This window comes from Tamandua tetradactyla, chromosome 8 (genome assembly GCF_023851605.1).
Source record: "Tamandua tetradactyla isolate mTamTet1 chromosome 8, mTamTet1.pri, whole genome shotgun sequence".
NCBI classification, from domain to species: Eukaryota; Metazoa; Chordata; class Mammalia; order Pilosa; family Myrmecophagidae; genus Tamandua; species Tamandua tetradactyla.
The window spans coordinates 74,545,464-74,568,030 of NC_135334.1; the positions used below are offsets into that span (position 1 = coordinate 74,545,464).

A 22,567-nucleotide genomic window follows, 5' to 3' on the forward strand; every position below is an offset into this window, starting at 1 on the left:
TATAAGATTCCACAAGGGTTCCATGCACTAGAGTAATTTTCCAGGAACCTACAACCTCCAAATGGGTTCCTGGTCCAGATAAGTCCTGAAACCTAGCCCAGCCTCTCCAGAACATCAAATAGTTCCATCTCCCTACTCCATATTAATGATAGACCTTTCTAATATGAAAAATTTAGAATTGCCATAGCCCAAACACCCCTAAAGAGAGGGATGGAAAGATCAATGGTGTTGGTGGAATTATACAGAGAAGATAGAACTTAACAAATGAATATGAATGCTGAATCATTAAATTGATATCTCTTTTAGTCTCCAGTATTTTCGAGCAGTTGAAGTAAAAACTTAAAATTGTGAAATTGTAACCCATGTCAAACTCTGAAATACGTTCTAAAACCGATTGTGGTGCTGTGCTTTGAAATTTATAGCTTTTTTGTATATATGTATTTTTCACAAAAAAAAGAAGGAAAAAAAGTTGATTATGATGAAAAAGAAGTATTAAGCCCTTTAGCCTCCTATATTCTGGAGCAGCTAGAAGGAAACATATGAGAAGATTGTATGGTAGCCCATGACAAACTCTGGGATCAGTCCTATAACTATTTGGTGAAGAGTGCTTTGGAAACTATTGCTTTTTTGTTTCTTTGCTTTGTATTTTGTTATACTATACAATAAAAAAAAAGTTAAAAAAAAAAGACCCTCTCCACCTCTCCAAAATGTTTCCTCTTTTAAAGATTTAATGGGTGGAGTCACAACTCCCTGGAAGCTATCTGATCAAAAGTTACCACCCACAATTGGGTTGGTCACATCTCCATGGGAACAATCAAATGCTCCCACCCAGCAATATTGAATGAGGATTAAAGGACATGGCTTTTCTGGGGTCCACCACAGATTCAAACCGGCACAGAAACCATGGAGGTGAGAAAGCAGTGGTATGATATATTTAAGGTACTGAAAGAGAAAAATTTGCCAGCTACATTTTTTTTAATCTGGCAAACTGTCCTTCAAAAATGAGAGTTTAAAATATTCACAGATAAACACAAGCTGAGAGAGTTTGTTAACAAGAGACCTGCTCTATAAGAAATACTAAAGAGAATATTCTGCAGGACTGAAGAAATTGTTCTGCAGGCTGAAAATAAAGACAGGAGAGAGGGCTTGGAAAGAGTATAGAATGAAGATATCAGTAAGGATAACTTAAAGGGTAGACAGAAGAAATAAGATATGATATATAAGAGCCGAAAGATAGAATGACTTAAGTTTTCCCTTTACAATAATAACATTGAATGTTAATGAATTAACATCTCTGATCAAAAGACATTGATGGGCACAATGGACTTAAAAAATTGGATCCATCTATATTTTGTTTACATGAGATTCATCTTAGACCCAAGGATACAAATAGGTTGAAAGTGAAAGGCTAGAAAAAGATATTCCATGCAAACAGTAACCAAAAAAGATGTGGGGTAGCTATAGTATTATAAGACAAAATAGACTTTAAATGCAAGAATGTTATGAGACAAGTAAGGACATTATATATTAACAAAAGGGGCAATCCACTAAGAAAAAAAAAGAATCATAAATATTTATGTACCTAACCAGGGTGTCCCAAAATACATGAGTCAAAGATTGGAAAAATTGAAGGGAGAAATGGCTGTCATTACAATAATAGTTGAACACTTCAATACAACAGTCTCATCAATAGCTAGAACCTCAACATAGGGGATCGATAAGGAAACAGAGAACATGAATAATATGATAAATGAACCACACCTAACACACATATACAGAACATAGCACCCCAAAAGAGCAGAATATACATTCTCTCAAGTGCTCATGGATCATTCTCCAGGATAAACCACATCTTGGGGTAACACAACAGGATTCAATAAATTTAAAAAGGTTGAAATTATACAAATTAGTTTCTTTGATCCACAATGGAATGAGAACATCAATAACAGGTGGTGGTTGGGAAAATTCACAAATACATGGAGGTTAAACAACATATTCTTTAAAATCAGTGGGTCAAAAAAGAAACTGTAAGAGAAATCAACAAATATCTTGACAAATGAAAATGAGAATACAACATATCAAAACTTGTGGGACATAACGAAGGGAGGGCTGAGAAGGAAATTTATGCCCTAAACGCTTACATTAAAAAGGAAGAAAGAGGGTGTGCAGTGGTGGCTCGGTGGCAAAATTCTTCTCTGCCATGCCGAGACCTGGGTTCAATTCCCAGAGCCTGCCCATGCCAAAAAAAGAAAACAAAACAAGGAAGAAAGAGTTAAAATTAAAGGCTTAATTACACACCCGAGGAACTAGAAAAAAAAACAGCAAACTAATCCCATAGCATGCAGAAGGAAATAGTAAGATTAGAGGAGAAATAAATTAATTTGAGAACAAGAAAGAAATAAAGAAAAAAATAGAATCACCAAAATCAGAAGTTTGTTCTTTGAGAAGATTGATAAAATTGGCAAACCCTTAGCTACTGATAAAAAAAAAGATGCAAAAAAAAAAATCAGAAATGTGAGGAGGAACATTACTCTTGACCCCACCAAAAAAAAAAAATCATAAGAGGATACTATGAAAAACTGTGTACCAATAATCTAGAAAACATAGATGAAATGGAAAATTTTCTAGAAACACATGAATAACCTACACTGACTGCAAAAGAAGGAGACCTCAACAAACCAATCACAAGTAGAGACTGAAAGTCATCAAAAACTTCCCAGTAAAGAAAAGCCCAAGACCAGATGGCTTCACAGGTGAATTCCATAGTCATTTCAAGAAGAGTTAATACCAATTCTGCTCAGATTCTTCCAAAAAATTGAAGAGGAGGAAACACTACCTAACTCATTCTGTGAAGCTAACCTCACCCTACACCATGACCAAGTGGATTTTATCCCAGGTGTGCATGAGTGGTTCCATACAAGTAAATCAATTAATGTGGTATGCCACAATTAACAAATTGAAGAACAAGAACCACATGATCATCTCAATTAATGCAAAAAGGCATTTAACAAAGCCCAGCATCTTTTCTTAATAAAAACACTTCAAAAGACAATGTGGTAGTTAGATTCCGTTGTCAACTTGACCAGGTGAAGGTGCTTAGTTATGTTGCTGTGGACATGAGCCAATGATACATGAACCTCATCTGTTGCTCATTACATCTGCAGTCAGCTAGGAAGCATGCCTGTTGCAATGATTGATGCTTGATTTAATTGGCTGGTGCTTAAATGAGAGAGGTCAATGTAGCACAGCCCAAGCAGCTCAGCATACATCATCTCAGCACTCGCAGCTCAGCCCAGGCCTTTGGAGATACAGAAAGAAATCACCCCAGGGAAAGTTGTTGGAACCCAGAGGCGTGGAGAGAAGGCCAGCAGAGATCGCCCTGTGCCTTCCTATGTAAGAGAGAACCTCAGTTGAAAATTAGCTGCCTTTCCTCTGAAGAACTAACAAAATAAATCCCCTTTTATTTAAAGCCAGTCCATCTCTGGTGTGTTGCATTCCAGCAGCTAGCAAACTAGAACAGACAGGAACAGAAGGAAACTTCCTCAACGTGATAATGGGCATAAATGAAAAACCCACACCTAACCTCAATGATGAAAACCTGAAAGCTTTCCCTCTAAGATTGGGAATAAGAGAAAGACGCCCACTGTCCCCATTCCTATTTATCATTGTGCTACAAATTCTACCTACAGCAAGTAGACATGAAAAAGAAATAAAACACATCCAAATCAGAAAGGAAGAAGTGAAACTTTGTCAGCATTTGCGGATGACATGTTCCTATACTTAGAAAGTCCCCCCAAACTACTAGAACTAAAAATGAGTTCAGCAAATCAACGTGCAAAAATTAGTAGTATTTCTATACACTAGTAATAAACAATCTGAGGAAATCAAGACAAAATTTCCATTTACAATAGCAAGGAAAAGAATCAGTTATTTAGGAATAAATAGAACCAAGGATGTAAAGAACATGTGCTCAGAAAACTATAGAACACTGCAAGTCAAAGAAATAAAAGACCTAATAATGGAAAGACATTACGTTTTCATGGATTAGAAGATCAATATTGTTAAGTTATCAATTCACCCAAACTGATACAGATACAATGCAATCCCGATAAAATTCCAACAGCATACTTTGAACAAATGGGAAATCAAATTATCAAATCTATTTGAAGGCTAAGTGGCACTGAATAGCCAAAAGCATGTTGAAAAATGAAGTGGGAGGCCTCACACTTCTTGACTGTTAAGCATATACAAAGCTACAGTGGTTAAAACAGAATGGTACAGGCATAAAGATAGACATATTTATCAATGGAAAGGAATTAAGAGTTCAGAAATTGACCTGCACTTTTATGGTCAATTAATTTTGACAAGTCTCCCCAAGTTGACTCAACTGGACAGAATTCTCAGCTAATTTGCCGGGGAACTGGATATCTAAATCCAAAAGAATGAAAGAGGACACCTGTCTCATACCTTATACAAAGTTAATTCAAAATGGATTGTGCTGATTTGAATCAGTTATTTACCCCCAGAAAGACCTATGTTCTTTTAATCCATCCCTGTAGGTGCAGACCTATTGTTGGGTGGGACCTTTTGATTATGTTATTTCCATGGTGATGTGGCCCAGTCCATTCAAGGTGAGTCTTAATCCTTTACTGGAGTCCTTTAAGGCAGCTCATGCAGAGAGAAAGCTCAAAAAACAAAATGCCTCCAGAGAAGCGAAGGGAGAAAGAAATACCTGGAGACATTTTGGAGGCAGCCATTGAAACCAACAAGGAGAGAAGGGCCAGCAGACATCACCATGTGCCTTCCCATGTGACAGAGGAATGCTGGGTGCCAGTGATCTTTCCTCAGAAAAGGTGTCTTACCCTTAATCCCTTAATTTGGATGTTTTCATGGCCTTGGGTCTGTAAATTTGTAACCTAATAAATTTCCTATGCAAAAGCCAACCCATTTCTGGTATATTGCATTCTGGCAGCATCAGGAAACCAAAACATGGATCACAGATGTAAATATAAGACAGAGAACCATAAAAATGCTAGAAGAAATTGTAGGGAAGCATCTTCAAGATCTTGCAGTTTCTTAGACTTGATATCCAAAGCACAAGCAGTGAAATAAAAAATATATAAATAGGACTGTGTCAGTTTGAAGCTATTGTGTACCACAGAAAAGCCGTGTTTTTTTTAAAAATAATTTTATTGAGGTATCTTTCACATACCAGAAGTCCATCCAAAGTATAAAATCAGTGGCTCACAATATCATCACATAGTTGTGTATTGATCACCATGATAATTTTTAGAACATTTCCATCACTCCAGAAAAAGAAATAAAGAGAAAAACTCATACATCCCTACTCCTTACCCCTCTCTCTCACTGACCACTAGTATTGAAATCTACCCAATTTTATTATCCCTTATCCACCGCCCCATTATTTATTTATTTTTTTCCATATTTTTTTTACACATCTGTCCACAGCCTGGATAAAGGAAGCATCAGACACAAGGTTTTCACAATCACACAGTCACACTGTAAAACTAATATCATTTTACAGTCATCTTCAAGATCAAGGCTACTGGAAAACAGTTCAACACTTTCAGGTAATTCCGTCCAGCCACTCCAATACCATAAGCTAAAAAGGGATATCTATATAATGCATAAATATAACTTCCAGGATAACCTTTCGACTGTTTGAAATCTTTCCGCCACTGAAAATTTATTTTATCTTATTTCTCTCTTCTCCCTTTTGGTCAAGAAGGCTTTCACAATCTCATGATACCGGGTCCTGGCTCATCCCAGATTCCTGTCCCACATTGCCAAGGAGATCTACACCCTTGAGAGTCATGTGCCATGTAGGGGGAAGGGCAGTGAGTTCATCTGCTGAGTTGGCTAAGACAGAAACTACATCTGAGCAACAAAAGAGGCTCTCTTGGAGTGACTATTTTTTTTTAACTTTTAATCATTCCATTCTACATATATAATCAGTAATTCACAATGTCATCACATAGCTGCATATTCATCATCATGATCATTTTTTGGAACATTTGCATCTATTCAGAAAAAGAAATAAAAAGAAAACAGAAAAAAATTCATACATACCATACCCCCACCCCTCCCCCTTACCAATCACCAGCATTTCACTCTAAATTTATTTTAACAATTGTTCCCCCATTATTCATCTTTATTTCATATGTTTTACTCATCTGTTGATAAGGTAGATAAAAAGAGCATCAGACACAAGGTTTTCACAATCACACAGTCACATTGTGAAAGTTATATCATTATACACTCATCTTCAAGAAACATGGCTACTGGAACACAGCTCCACATTTTCAGGCAGTTCCCTCCAGCCTCTCCACTACATCTTGACTAACAAGGTGATATTTATTTAATGTGTGAGAATAACCTCCAGGATAACCTATCGACTCTGTTTGGAATCTCTCAGCCATTGACACTTTATTTTGTCTCATTTCACTCTTCCCCCTTTTGGTTGAGAAGGTTTTCTCAATCACCTGTTGCTGAGTCTCAGCTCATTCTGGGGTTTTTCTCAGTCCCTTGATGCTGAGTCTCAGCTCATTCCAGGATTTCTGTCCCACATTGCCAGAAAGGTCCACACCCCTGGGAGTCATGTCCCATGCAGAGAGGAGGAGGGTGGTGAGACTGGTTGTCATGTTGGCTGGAGAGGCTACATCTGAGCAACAAAAGAGGTTCTCTTGGGGGTGACTCTGAGACCTAATTTTAAGTAGGCTTGACCTATCCTTTGTGGGGTAAGTTTCATATGACAAACCCCAAGACTGGGGGCTTAGCCTATAGTTTTTGTTGTCCACACTGCTTGTGAGAATATCAAGAATTCAACTTGGGGAAGTTGAATTTTCCCCCTTTTTCATCACTCCCCGAAGGAGACTTTGCAAATACTTTTTTTTTTTTTTAATAAAAAAAAAATGGCAAGAAAGAAACACAAACATTCTTAACATATGATCATTCCTTTCTACATATATAATCAGTAATTCACAATATCATCACATAGTTGCATATTCGTCATCATGATCATTTCTTAGAATATTTGCATCAATTCAAAAAAGAAATAAAAGAAATAAAAAAAAACAGAAAAAGAAATAAAACGAAAACAGAAAAAAAAATTATACCTACCATACCCGTTACCCCTCCCTTTCACTGATCACCAGCATTTCAAGTCATATTTATTTTAACATTAGTTCCCCCTATTATTTATTTTTATTTCATATGTTCTACTCCTCTTTTGACAAGGTAGAAACATGGCTACTGGAACACAGCTCTACATTTTCAGGCAGTTACCTCCAGCCTCTCCATTACATCTTGACTAACAAGGTGATATCTATTTAATGCATGAGAATAACCTCCGGGATAACCTCTCGACTCTGTTTGGAATCTCTCAGCCATTGGAGCGTTGCCTCATTTCACTCTTTTCCCTTTTGGACGAGATTTTCTCAATCCCCTGATGCTGAGTCTCAGCTCATTCTAAGGTTTTTCTCAATCCCTTGATGCTGAGTCTCAGCTCATTCTGGGATTTCTGTCCCACACTGCCAGGAAGATCCACACCCCTGGTAGTCATGTCCCATGTAGACAGGGGGAGGGTGGTGAGTCTGCTTGCTGTGTTGGCTGGAGAGAGAGGCCACATCTGAGCAACAGAAGAGGTTCTCTTGGGGGTGACACTTAGGCATAATTTTAAGTAGGCTTGACCTATCCTTTGTGGGGTTAAGTTTCATATGAACAACCCCCAAGACTGGGGGCTCAGGCTATGGGTTTGGTTGCCCACACTGCTTGTGAGAATATCAAGAATTCAACTTGGGGAAGTTGAATTTTCCCCGTTCTCACCATTCCCCAAAGGGGACTTTGCAAATACTATTTTATTCACTGTTCAAATCACTCTGGGATTTATCAGGGCACCACTCTGGACAACCCAACAAAATCTCATGTCCTACTCAAGGTTTCATGTACTAATGGTGTTCAATTAAGCTGTCTACATAAGTTATATTAGGAAATGCACTAGTCAAAATATAAATTTTGTACCAAATAAACATTTTTTGCTTTAGTCTCACACATAAGTTGAAATTTTAAAATATTAATTACCATCTATTTTCAGCACCCTGCAGTAATGGCATTCCTTTGTTCTTCCTCATGCAAAAACATTTTTAAAATTTGTACATGTAGTCACTATCATTCTATACTCTAGGCATTCCTAGATTATACAATCTGAGTCTTTAACGTCTGTCTTTCTTTCTGATTTCATTTATTCCCCCAGCCCTCCTCCCTGTATCATCTCACATTCAGCTTCATTCAGTGTTTTAACATAATTATATTACAGTTAGGTAGTATTATGCTGTCCATTTCTGAGTTTTTACATTCAGTCCTGTTGCACAATCTGTATCCCTTCAGCTCCAGTTACCCAATATCTAACCCTGTTTCTACCTCCTTATGGTCTCTGTTACCAACGAAATTCTCCAAGTTTATTCACTAATTTTATTTAAAAATTAAAAAAAAAAAAAGTATTTGCAAGTTCATATCAGTGAGACCATACAGTATTTGTCCTTTTGTTTCTGGCTAATCTCACTCATGTAATGTCCTCAAGGTCCATCCATGTTGTTACATACTTCATAAATTTATTCTGTCTTATGGCTGCATAATATTCCATCGTATGTATATACCACAGGTTGTTTAGCCACTCTTCTGTTGATGGACATTTGGCTGTTTCCATCTCTTTGCAGTTGTAAATAATACTGCTGTAAACATTCGTGTGCAATGTCCAGTTGTGTCCTTGCCCTCATGTCCTCTGAGTAGATATATAGCAATGGTATTACTGGGTCATATGGCAATTCTATATTCAGCTTTTTGAGGAACCGCCAAACTGCTTTCCACAGTGGTTGTACCATTTGACATTCCCACCAACAGTGGTTAAGTGTGCCTCTCTCCACATCCTCTCCAGCACTTGTCATTTTCTGTTTTATTGATAATGGCCATTCAGGTGGGTGTGAGATGATATCCCATTATGGTTTTGATTTGCATTTCTCTAATGGCCAAGGAAGTTGAGGATCTCTTCCTGTGCTTTTTGGCCATTTGTATTTCCTCTTCTGAGAAGTGTCTGTTCAAGTCTTTTGCCTATTTTGTAATTAGGTTAGCTGTCTTTTTGTTGTTGAGTTGAACAATCTCTTTAGAAATTCTGGATACTAGACCTTTATCTGATATGTTTTTCCAAATATTGTTTCCCATTGTGTTGGTTGTTTTTTTACTTTCTTGACGAAGTTCTTTGATGTGCGAAAGTGTTCAATTTTGAGGAGTTCCCATTTATTTATTTATTTCTTCAGTGCTCTTGCTTTGGGTGTAAGGTCTAGGAAACTGCCTCCTAGTATAGATTTATAAGGTATTTCCCTACATTTTCTTCTAACAGTTTTATTGTCTTAGATCTAATGTTTAGGTCTTTGATCCGTTTTGAATTAATTTTTCTGTAGGGTGAGATATGGGTCCTCTTTCATTCTTTTGCCAATGGATATACAGTTCTCAAGGCACCATTTATTGAGGAGACTGTTCTGTCCCTGGTGAGTTGGCTTGACTGCCTTATCAAAGATCAGTTGTCTAAGGATGAGAGGGTCTATATCTGAACACTCTATTCAATTCCATTGGTCTGTATATCTATATTTATGCCAGTACTATGCTGTTTTGACCACAGTAGCTTCATAATATGCCTTAAAGTCAGGTAAGAAAAGCCGTGTTTTAATCCTAATCCTCCGTTGTGGGGGGATTTTTTAAAATCTTGATTCAAAAATGGTAGGGATTAAGAAGTGGTGCTGCAACAAGATGGCGGCTTAGCAATGTGCTCATTTTAGTTTGTCCTCCAGAACAACTACTAAATAACCAGAGACAGTACAGAACAGCTCCTGGGGCTACATCAGTGACCGGACATACAGCGTACCCGTGTGGACCAGCTGGACTGACTGCGAGCCCCCCCAGAACAGTGAGTTTCCCAAGCTGCGGTGGCAGGCGCCCCTCCCCTACAGGTTGCTTCCTAGAGGGGAAAGGAAAGAGACTTTACTAGCAGCAGGGGCTGAGCCCAACCAAATGTGAATTGTGGAATTAATTAACAAGTTGTAACTACTAAAAATAGGCCCCCAGCTCAGATGAACCTGGTCAAAGTGGAGGTCGCTCATTTTTGCCCCAGCGCCAAGGGGGCAGGGCTAACAGAAAAAGAGAAAAAAAAGAAACAGAGGTTTTTGTAGCTTTGTTTCTACAAAGGCTTGACTGCCTTTGGATACAGCAGCAGAACTTCTGAGGCTGCAACCGCCCCAGGCATAGGCAGAAACAAGCTCGTTTGAGGGCTTGTCTAGAGTCTGTGAGTTCCCCACAGGAGGGGTGAACTCAGGTGGAATTCCTCCCTTAAGGAACTCAGATACCAGGGCTTGATAATTTGAAGCCATTAAAACCAGCCTACAACCTCTCCTCTGTCTCTACCATGCCCCCAGCAGGGAGAGTTTGCTAGAGTTAAAGGTACTGCATCACCTTATGCTGGTGGGACCTGCAGGCAGACAAGCACCACATACTAGGCAGGATAAGAAAAACAGAGTCCAGAGACTTCACAGGAAAGTCTTTCAACCTACTGGGTCTCACCTTTAGGGAAAACCAATGCAGGTGACTCTTTTCTCCTGATAGGAGGCCAGTTTGGCCTGGGGAAATCTGGCTGGAGACCACAATACCTACGTAGACCCCTAAGGGTGTGGTGCGTGTCGGGGGAAGGCACCATACAAGCAGGGCAAGAAACAAGAAAACAGAACTGAAAAATTCTCCTCAGTTAAACAAAACCTAAGCTAGAGGTCCAGAAAAAGCTGAACTGAATGTCAAAACAGATAGACACAAATTCACCCAGCAAGAAAACCCTAGGTAAAAGAAGTGCAAGCAATCTCCAGAATAAACTAATTAAGGTAATTAAATGTCAGACATCAGCAAAAAATAACAAATCACACCAGAAAATTGAAGATATGCCCAGTTAAAGGAACAAACCAACAATTCAAATGATAACAGGAGCTGAAACAATTAATTCAGAATAGAAGAAAAGACATGGAAAACCTCATCAAAAAACCAAATCAATGAATTGAGGGAGGATATAAAGAAGGCAAGGAATGAACAAAAAAAAGAAATGGAAAGTCTGAAAAAACAAATCACAGAACTTATGGGAAGGAAAGGCACAGTAGAAGAGATGAAAAAACAATGGAAACCTACAATGGTAGATTTTGAGAGCCAGAGGACAGGATTAGTGAACTGGAGAACAGAACATCTGAAATCCGACAAGAAAAATAAAATATAGAGGAAAAAAACAGAAAAATATGAGCAGGGATTCAGGGAATTGAATGACAATATGAAGTGCGTGAATGTACGTGTTGTGGGTGTCCCAAAAGGAGAAGAGAAGGGAAAAGGAGGAGAAAAACTAATGGAGGAAATTATCATTGGAAATTTCCCAACTCTTATGAAAGACCTAAAATTACAGATCCAATAAGTGCAGCGTACCCCCAAGAGAATAGATCCAAATAGACGTACTCCAAGACACTTACTAATCAGAATGTCAGAGGTCAAAGAGAAAGAGAGAATCTTGAAAGCAGTGGGATGATATATTTAAGATACTAAAAGAGAAAAACTGCCAACCAGGAATTCTATATCCAGCAAAATTGTCCTTCAAAAAATGGTGGAGAAATTAAAACATTTTCAGACAAAAAATCACTGAGAGAATTTGAGACCAAGAGACCAGCTCTGCAAGAAATACTAAAGGGAGCACAGGTATGAAAAGACAGAAGAGAGAGATGTGGAGAAGAATGTAGAAAGGGAGACTATAAGTAAAGATAAAAACAAGGAAAATTCGATATTTCATTGTTAACAGAGACCATCAGGAGATAGAAATAGAGTAAGATATTGGGTAATTGGAGCTGAAGGGATACAGATTGTGCACAAGACTGAATATAAAAACTCAGAAATGGACAGCACAATACTACCTAACTGTAATATAATTATGTTAAAACACTGAATGAAGCTGAATGTGAGATGATAGAGGGAGGAGGGCTGAGGGCATAAATGAAATCAGAAAGAAAGACAGACATTAAAGACTGAGATGGTATAATCTAGGAATGCCTAGAGTGTATCATAATAGTGACAAATGTACAAATTTTAAGAATGTTTTTACATGAGGAAGAACAAAGGAATGTCATTGCTGCAGGGTGCTGAAAATAGATGGTAATTAATATTTTAAAATTTCAACTTATATGTGAGACTAAAGCAAAAAAAAGTTTATTGGTACAAAATATATATTTGACTACTGCATTCCTATATAACTATGTAGAGCTTGATTGAACACCGTAAGTACTTGGAACCTGAATAGGACATGAGATTTTGTTGGGTTGTCCAGAGTGGTGCCCCAATAAGTCCCAGAGTGATTTGAACAGTGAATAAAAAAGTATTGGCAAAGTCCCGTTCGGGGAATGGTGAAAACGGGGAAAATTCAACTTCCCCAAGTTGAATTCTTGATGTTCTCACAAGCAGTGTGGACAACCAAGGCTATAGGCTGAGACCCCAGTCTTGGGGTTTGTTCATATGAAACTTAACTCCACAAAGAATAGGTCAAGTGAAGAGTCACCCGTAAGAGAACCTCTTTTGTTGCTCAAATGTGGTCTCTCTCTCTCTCTCTAGTCAACAAACAACAAACTCAGTGCCCTTACCCTGTCTATGTGGGCATGACTCCCAGGGGTGTGGACCTTCCTGGCAATGTGGGACAGAAATCCTGGAATGAGCTGAGACTCAGCATCAAGGGATTGAGAAAACCTTCTCGACTAAAAGGGCGAAGAGTGAAATGAGACAAAGTAAAATGTCAATGGCTGAGAGATTCCAAACAGAGTTGAGAGATTATCCTGGAGGTTACTCTTACGCATTAAATAGATCACCTTGTTAGTCCAAGATGTAATGGAGAGGCTGGAGGGAACTGCCTGAAAATGAGAGCTGTGTTCCAGTAGCCATGTTTCTTGAAGATGACTGTATAATGATATAGCTTTCACATGTGACTGTGTGTATTGAAAACCTTGTGTCTGATGCTCTTTTATCTACCTTGTCAACAGATGAGTAGAACATATGGAATAAATATAAATAATAGGGGAACAAATGTTAAAATAAATTTAGTTTAAATGCTAGTGTAAGAAAGGGAGGGGGTACGGTATGTATAAGTTTTTTTTTTCTGTTTCATTTTATTTCTTTTTCTGAATTGATGCAAATGTTCCAAGAAATGATCATGATGATTATGCACTATGTGATGGTATTGTGAATCACTGATTATATAGTAGAACGGAATGGCAAAGTAGGAATGTTTGTGTATGTTTGGTGTTTTTTGGTATTTAAAAAAATAAAATTAAAAAATTGAAAAAATGGGCAAAAGACTTGAATAGACATTTTTCTAAAAGATATACAAATGGCTAAAAAGCAAATGAAAAGATGTTCAGTATCCCTAGCTATTAGGGAAATACAAACTACAACAAGATGTTATTTCACGCCTACCAGAATGGCCACTTTTTTTTTCTTTTTACATGGGCAGGCACTGGGAATCGAACCCGGGTTCTCCGGCATGGCAGGTAAGCATTCTTGCCTGCTGAGCCGCTGTGGCCCGCCCAGAATGGCCACTTTTAAAAAACCAGAAAACAACAATTTTTGGAGAGGATGTGGAGAAATAGGAACACTTATTCACTGCCAGTGGGAATGTAAAATGGTATAGCTGCTGTGGAAGATGGTTTGGCAGTTTCTCAAGATGCTAAATATAAAATTGCCATATTATATACAATTCTGCTATTAGATATGTATTTAGAAGAACTGAAACCAGGGACCCAAACAAACATTTGCACATTGATGCTCATAGTGGCATCATTAACAATTGCCAAAGGATGGAAGCAATCCAAGTGTCCCTCAACCAACGAATGGATAAGCAAAATGTGGTATATACATTGTGTCAGTCTGAAACTATGTACCCCAGAAAAGCCATGTTTTAATCCTGATCCAGTTTTGGGGGGGCCAGGTTTATTGTTTAGGGTGGGAAACTTTGATAGTATTGTTTCCATGGAGATGTGACACACCAGTTTTGTTTTGTTTTTATTTATTTATTCTAATTTTTTTTTTTTTGACACACTAGTTTTTGGTGTGGCCTTTTGGTTAGATTACTTCCATGGAGATGTGACACACACAGTTGTGGGTGTGGCCTTTTCATTAGATAGAGTTGTGACTCCACCCATTCAAGGTGAGTTGTCCTTTAAAAGGGGAAACATTTTGAAGAAACCGCAGATACAGATGCTTGGAGAACAGTTGCTTTGAAAGCTGACAGAGACAGGGATGTTTGGAGATGTTTGGAGTGCTGACAGAACAGATGCCTGGACATGGACAGAGCCCAGCAGACGTTGCCATGAGATGCTAAGCAAGCCAGAACCCAGAGTGTGTCCTGAAGGAGCAAAATGAAGGCCTACACACACAGATGCTTAGAGAGGAAAACATTAGCATCAGAAGCTGGAAGCAGCAGAATTAGGAACAAGGACTAGCAGATGCCAGCCATGAACTTTCCTATGTGACAGATATTGGCTTTTCTTGAAGCAAGGTGTATTTTCCTGGATGCCTTAGTTTGGACATTTTTCTGGCCTTAGAACTGTAAACTTGTAACATAATAAATTCCCTTTATAAAAACCATTCCATTTTTGATATATTGCATTCTGGCAGCTTTAGCAAACTAAAACATACAATGGACTATTCAGCTGTAAGAATAAATGAAATCTTGATGCATGTGATAACATGAATGAACCTTGAGGACATTATGTTGAGTGAAATAAATTAGACACAAAAGGACAAATATATGACTCCACTAATATGAACTAATTATAACTAGCAAACCCAGACTGTTAATTTCTAGAACATAGGTCATCAGAAGATAGAATGAGGGCAGAGCATGGGGAGCTGATGTACAGAATTTATAACAGTTTTGATTATAAATGTTTGGAAATAGTTATGATGGTAGCACATTATAATGAGTGTATTTTACAGTGATGATATGAGGGTGTGACTGTAGTTGAAAGGGGAAGTTTAGGGTCATGTATATCACTAGAAGGAGAGCCAGAGGAGGAAATGTGATTATAGAACATAGTGGCCCTCTTATGGGTGGAAATGTTCTAGAATTTATTATGATGAATGCACAACTTGTGAATATGCTAGAAGACACCACTTGTACATTTTAGATGAAATGTGGGTGAATTCATCTCAGTAAAACTGCTTTAGAAATTTTAAAAAAGAATTCTGGAAGCTGCAAGAGGGAAGCAACATATCAAATATAAGGAAGGCTTAAAACAATAAAGACCTGATTTCTCATCAGAAACCATGGAGGTAAGAAGGCCAGTGGGATGACATATTTCAAGTGTTGAAAGTAAAAACTTGCCACCCAACAATATTATAAACAGCAGAAATGACATTCAAAAACAAGCAAGGAATTAAAGACATTCCCAGATAAACAAAAGTTTGCTACCTGTAGACCATTCCTATAAGAGAGGCTAAGGAGAGTTCTGCAGGTTGAAAGGAAAGGACAATAGACAACAGGTTGAAACCACATGAAGAAATGTGAAATGAAGAAAAAAGCTCCAGTGAGGGGAACAAAATGGGTAAATATAAATGCCAGTAATGTATTTTTGGTTTGTAACTCCATCTTTTTCTTCCTACAGGTTCTAAAAGGTAAATGCATAAAATAAAATGATAAATCAGTGGTTTAGGACCCATAATGTATAAACATATAATTAGGGACAAGAACTATATAAAGGTGAGGAGTGGTAGAGGGGTATAAGAACATAGTTTGTGCATACTATTGAAGTTAATTTGGCATCAAAGCAAACAAGATTGTTACACATTTAGGATGTTAAATTTAAGTCCCATGGTAACTTGAAAGAAAATACTGGAGAATAATACTCAAGCTCAGAGTCAGAAATTAGAATGCAGTTTGCTGGAGCTGGAGGGCATGGGAAATGGGGAATTAGTGCATACATGGGTGTGCGGTTTTGTTTTGGGAGATTAACAAAAAGAGAAGAGCAAACTAAAGAGACAATGACAATTAAAAGCAAAACATGATCCTGGATCAGATCGAACAAGGGAGGAGAAAAGATTCAAAGTGACATTATTGGGACATATGGGATAATTATTATAGACTACAAGCTTTATATCAATGTTAAATTCCTTGAACTAGATAACTGTTCTTAAGGTGTTACATTAGCGAATGTCCTTATTCTTAAGAAATGTAATAACATGGCAGTAATAAGTGTTCAAGTACATTCAAATGTTCAGAAAATGGACTGCTATAAATGGATAGACAGATAGGTGGGTTAATTTATTGAGGGTGTTTAAGTTTCCTAGGCTGCTTATAGCAGATATCATGAAATGGGCTGACTTAAATAATAATATATTAGCTTACAGTTTGCGGCAGAGAAGATGTCTAAATCAAATTATCATCTAGGTGATGCTTTCTTCCTCAAGAACAGTTGCTGCATGGGACAGAAATCCTAGAATGAGCTGGGACTCAGCATCAAGGAAATGAGAAAACCTTCTCGACCAAAAGAGGGAAGAGAGAAATGGAATGAGACAAAATAAAGTGTCAATGGCTAAGAGATTTCAGAGTTGAGAGGTTATCCTGGAGGTTATTCTTACACATTATATAGGTATCACCTTTTTAGTTAAGGTATATTGGAGAGGCTGGGGGGAAGTGCCTGAAAATGTAGAACTGTGTTCCAGTAGCCATGTTTCTTAAAGATGATTGTATAATGATATAACTTTTGCAGTGTGTCTGATGCTTTTGTTCTATGGTATGGACAGATGATGAGTAAAACATATGGGTTTAAAATAAATAAATAATAGGGGGAACAAATGTTAAAATAAATTTAGTAGATTGAAATGAGAGATCAATGAAAGGGAATGATAAGGAGTATAGAAAAAAAATTGGGGAAAGGCTGAAATATATTGGGTAGATGGAAATACTAGCAATCAATGAGAGGGAGGGGTGAGGGTTATGGTATATATGAGTTTTTTCTTTTTCTTTCTTTTTCTGAATCCATGCAAATGTTCTAAGAAATGATCATGGTGATGAATATACAACTATGTGATGATACTGCAAGTTACTGACTACATACCAAGAATAGAATGATCATATGGTAAGAATGCTTGTTTTAAAAAAATTCATGTATTTTTAAAATCTTAAAAAAGTATCATGACAAACTCTGGGATCTGTCCCGTAACTTCTTATTGAAGAGTGCTTTGAAAACTATTGCTTTTTTCTTTCTTTGCTTTGTATATTTGTTATATTATACAATTTAAGAAGATTTTTTAAATATCAAAAATATACTTGGAAATCTATTGTTTTGTGTATATATATATATTACACAATAAAAAGTTTTTTTTTTTAAAAAAAAAAACAGAACAGTTACTGGCAATCCTTTCTCTGCACATGGGGAGTTGGTTGATCTCTCCCTCTTCTGGATTTCATTGCTTTCAGATTCTTGCTTCTGTGGCTTTATCTGAATTTCATTCTCTTTATAAAGGATGCCAGTTATCAGATTAAGAACCGTCCTGAATGAGGTAGGTCAACTTTAATGGAGTAGTCTCATCAGTAGGTTCTACCTACTAAGGGTTTACATCCACAGGAATGGATTAGATGTAAATATGTTTTTCTATGGTACATACAATTTTAAACCGTCATAGATGGACAGGTAGAATGATACAGTATATGTGGCAAAATGTAAAAAAATTGGTGGATCTGGGTATCTGAGTGTGGGGATATGTTGGAATTCTCTGCATAGGCATTATTTTTTAACTGCCCTGTAAGTTTGAAAGTATTTCAAAATAAAAGATAAAAATAAGTTTGGTAATGGATGTTGGTGATGGTAGCACAGTAATTATAATTAACACCATTGAATATATATTTGAACATATTTAAAATGAGACTGCTCATCATGTTTTTCACTTTGAATTAGAAATGCATTTTCATGCAACATGGCTCCTATAGTAGAGATTTGATTTAGGGACAGACCAACCTCCTTTCTCATTCCCAAATCCCTTGATGCCTCAGACTGTGGCCTAATCCGAATTAGAATTTGCTCACACCTCAATTTAACAACAAATCAAAATAAGATCTGAATAGTACTAATCAGCCTCATTTGATCCTTCTTCAATAATATCCCTGTGAAGCAGTAATATCCCTTTTACACAAAGAAGGCAACTGAGATTTGGAGAGGTGACCCAACTTAACAAATTTACTTTAAATTTTCAGAATTTAAAAATGAAAAACACCAGAGCGGAAGAGCAAGAAAGCTTTGACACTAAGTACATTTCACTGTGCAGTTTGAGACTCATACCCTATCCCGAAGTGGGACTCTATGTGCATATATATATATATATATATATATATATAGCAGTCAGGATTAATGAATAATCTCATGGTCACCTCCAAATTTGCACTTAACAAATCTAATCCTTGATCTGATAGGCATCTGTTTGTCAATAAGTTGTTCTTTTTTCAACCCATGGGCTTTGTGTTTCTCCATTTAGATGGCAAACTCAAAAACAGATGGGCTAAATCAAATAAGGCCTCCAGACAGATCCTTCGGTGAGAAAGGCTAAAAAATACAAAGGGAAAGTCAATTCCAGGACTGCTTTAAACAGTTCATTTTATTTTTTTAAGAAAGTAGCTTCAGAAAAAGAGGAAAATAATCTAGATCATTTATTTATATATATATATAATTTTTTTTTTAAATAAAAACCTTTACATAATTTTCATGCACAAAGACCCAAGGGTGACCATGTTTTTTGTGACAGCCCTAACACCAGATGTGTCTTAGGCCATTACCTGGGGCTCCCGTAGCTGGCAGCAGTGTAACGACGACCCTCTACCTACCCCCAAAGCCCAGCTCCTTACTGCCTCAGTGATAAGTTTTACCTTCTGAGAGAGCAGATGGAATGTGAGAAATGCTTCATGGTTAGAATGGGAGGGGTAGGAAAGGATACCCATGTTTTATCCAAACTCTTCAAGCAAATTCAGACAGAAGGCCTTGCAAGATGACCGAGAACTACTACTCATGGTAGTAGGGAAGGTATGGTGCTCATGGAATATTCTGGGACAGGAATACACTATATAAGCCTTGCAGATTGGAGCTCACTTCTACCCTAAACAGGCCAGAAAGACTTCCGCTTTGTAATTCAGCCTGACCCTCTTCTGATCCCCAAACTCAGGAGTTTACTAGTCAACCTACTTATCTTTCCTTCTGTGGATAAATGATCTGTTAAGGCAGGACAGTCCTAGATCAACACATTTGTCCCCTTACCTGTCCTATTTCTTTCAAACAGTAGGAGTAGGCCAGTCTGGGGTAGGGGTAAGGTAAGTTGGCATGGAGGATAACAAGATCCATTTTGGCTAGGGGTTGAAAAGAATTCCCTGGTTCTTTGAGGAGTTCTGCTAAAGGTGCTTTATTGGCCATTTTTAAAAAAGAAAAAAAAAAGGCTGGTCTTCAGGATGGTAAAAGGAGCTTGGCTCCTTTTTTTTGGGTTCCAGAGCCCTTATGCTATGATCAATATTAAGAAAAGCCCTGAACAACTGAAGGATGCTACTTAGGGCAGCAAGAAGGGAAGATGGATTCCAAAGTCCATCCTAGAGAATGGCCAACAGTGCTAGTCAAACCAGGGGACTCCTGTGTGGTGAGTGTGAAAGAATGAGTGGGAAGAGCCTGGGCTCACTGGCTCCCAACAGTCAGTTCTCTCAAGTAAGATTGTGTGAGGCCGCGTAGTTCCTCCAAGGCATAGTCCTCAGGCATGGGGAGCCGGCCGATGTGGGGAGCCAGCAGGCGTAATGGGACTTGCTGAGGATCTGATGTTGAGTTGGAAGTTGCATCAGGGGCATGCTGGAGGCTCAATACAACCCGCAACAGGTTGGCTATGCACTTGGCCATGTCTGGAGAGAAAAAGTAGAGTGAGCACCCTGGAGTAGGGCTGGGGTGGGGTAGGATTGAGAATGGCGGGGCAGATAGGAGGAGGAAGGAGTAGGGCTGGCGTGGGGTGGGGTGGGGGTGAGAGTGGCAGGGCAGGTGAGAGGAGGAAGGCAGATAAGCATAAGCAGGCAAGCAGGAGGGTAGGAGAGTCACAAGGCTTACCTGACTGAGCCAGGCGGTCCTTTGCATTGTAACACTGGATCTGCTCTATCCGGCTGCACAGTGAGGTCACTTTGGTGTGTAACTGCTCCAGCTCATAACGTGAGCAATCCACCTGAAAAGGAGGAGAAAAAGCTAGCTAGAGTTTCCATCACCCTAATCCTACCCAGAGAGTCTGTACCCAAAACTTGAAACAACTGTGAGGGGAGGGAGGAAGGAAAAACCAAGCTGCTGGTTTGCATTCAGCCTAGTCACTGAGGACAAATCACTTAGTAACACATACCAATAAAGAAACATTGGATTTAAAGTCTTGGAATGTCCAAGTCTTGAAATAATTCATGAACCAAGTGATGAGCAATACTTTAACAGTAACCAAAAGTCTAATTTGTTCTCAGATAAATCTGGGGGCAGAGAGACTTAATGCCTTCTTAAGAATACAGAGCTATAATCTAGGCAGACCAAAAACTGGGCATCAGTCTTTACTCTTCCTTTTTTCTCTTCCCCTATACCTGAAAACGCTTTTGCTTCTTCCTCCTGTGTTTCTTGAATCTATGCTTCTTTCCACAGCCCTAGTTAAGGTCACCATTAGCCCTCATGTGAAGTACCTTAAGACATTGATTACTCTACCTTCAGTGTCATTCCTGCTACATCCATTTTTCCTCCCATTCTGTTGCCAGAGTGATCTTTCTAAAAAAACAAATCTATACTTTTATTCACTGCTTACATCTGAATATTTTGCAGCAGGATCTTATCCCCATTTGCCTAAAAGTATGGCTCTTGGCTAGGCCCTCTGTCAAATTCTGAAACTGGCCTATTTTGCTAAGTCTCCCCCGTTATCTCTTCTTTCCCCAAATGGCTCACTCAGGCCTTCCAAAAAGTATCTTTTCTCTCAATGAATCCATATTTTGGGGGGCTTAAAAGAATTGACTACTTAATGTCTATAAAAGTACTATCCCTTTCATCCACTGGAATCAAGTTATTTAATGTGGCTTAAAAAGGTGGTGAACAAGATAAGATGAGGTCTTTGCTCTGATGGAACTTACATTAAAATAAGAAAATACCAGATAGTAATAAACTTTAAAGAATCACAACCCATGCAGATAATTCAAACACGTTGATGTGGCAGAAGAAACTGGCTGGCTACTTCAGATTGGGTGATGAGCAAAAGGCTTCTCTGATAAGGTCATATCTAAGTTGAGACCTAAATAACAAAAAGAGGGCCAAGTTTCTGGGAAAAAAGAACAGCAAGTGAAAAAGCCACTAAGATGGAATCTGAAAGAAGGTTTACATGGTGCAATGCAGGGTAGGGAGCAAAGTAGAACAATATAAAACTGGAAAGGTAAGCAGGGGCCAAATTATATAGAGCAGGGGCTCTTCTTAGTCAGGGACTGGGTAAATTCAAAGGATCTATTAAACTTGGACTGGGAAAAAACATCTTTATTTCTACTAACTTCCAGCTAAAATTAAGCATTTAATGATGAACGTAGGTTGAATTATGAATCAATGTAGTAACTTTAACTGTTATCAATAAAAATCACAAGCTATTTTCATATCACATTACAGTTGTTGCTGATCTTAAAATACAAGTACTTCAAAAGACCAGTAGTAAAGACAATCAACCAATAGAGAATGGGCAAAAGACTCGAATAGGTTTCCCCAAAGATGGTATACAAATGGCCAAAAAGATGCTCAACATCATTAACCATTAGGAAAATGCAAATCAAAACCATGAGACACCATTTCACACCCACTAGAATGGCTATTACTTAAAAACAAAAACAAAGAAAACACACAGAAGATTACAAGTATGGAAGAGGATATGGAGAAACAGAACACTCATTCATTGCTGGCAGGAATGTAAAATGGTGTAGCTGCTGCAGAAGACAGTTTGATGGTTCCTCAGAAAGTTAAATATAAATTCCTATTATGACCTGGCAATCTTATTTCTAGGCCTATACACAAAAGAATTGAAAGCAGGGACTCAAACAGATATTTGCACAGTGATGTTCACTATTGCCAAAAGATGGAAATAACCCAAGTGTCTGTCCATCAACCAATAAATGGATAAACCAAACGTGGTATATACACATAGCAGAATATTATTAAGCTGTAAAAAGGAATAAAGTTCTAATATATGCAACAACACTGACGAACTTTGAAGACATCACATTGAGTGAAATAAGCCAGACACAAAAGGACAAATATTGTATGATCTCACTGATATGAAATAATTAGAACAAACAAATTCACAGACAATAACCAGAATATAGGTTACCAGGGGCCAGGGTAGGGATAGGGAACAGGGGAGTTAATGCTTGAATTGTATGGAGTTTCTATTTGGGAATGACAGAAACATTTTGGTAATAGATGGT

The 22,567-nt window shown here is 38.0% G+C and overlaps 1 protein-coding gene and 1 long non-coding RNA gene across 7 annotated transcripts in view; one reads left to right on the plus strand and one right to left on the minus strand.

Moving 5' to 3' along the window:
* The window catches only part of LOC143644570 (uncharacterized), a 30,422-nt gene extending 20,417 nt beyond the window's left edge, over positions 1 to 10,005 (plus strand). The window contains exon 3 of the long non-coding RNA XR_013156755.1: positions 9,852 to 10,005. This is a non-coding gene — a long non-coding RNA (uncharacterized LOC143644570). The remainder of the gene's footprint in view (positions 1 to 9,851) is intronic.
* Positions 10,006 to 18,705: 8,700 nt separating this feature from the next.
* NUP98 (nucleoporin 98 and 96 precursor) overlaps positions 18,706 to 22,567 on the minus strand; it is a 195,109-nt gene continuing 191,247 nt past the window's right edge. For all 6 annotated transcript variants that reach the window (XM_077113751.1, XM_077113750.1, XM_077113749.1 and 3 more), the window contains exons 32-33: positions 20,199 to 20,310; positions 18,706 to 19,999 (exon numbers count right to left, since the gene is read on the minus strand). In XM_077113751.1, coding sequence (XP_076969866.1) covers positions 19,782 to 19,999; positions 20,199 to 20,310 — 330 coding nt within the window. In that variant the 3' untranslated portion in view covers positions 18,706 to 19,781. The remainder of the gene's footprint in view (positions 20,000 to 20,198; positions 20,311 to 22,567) is intronic.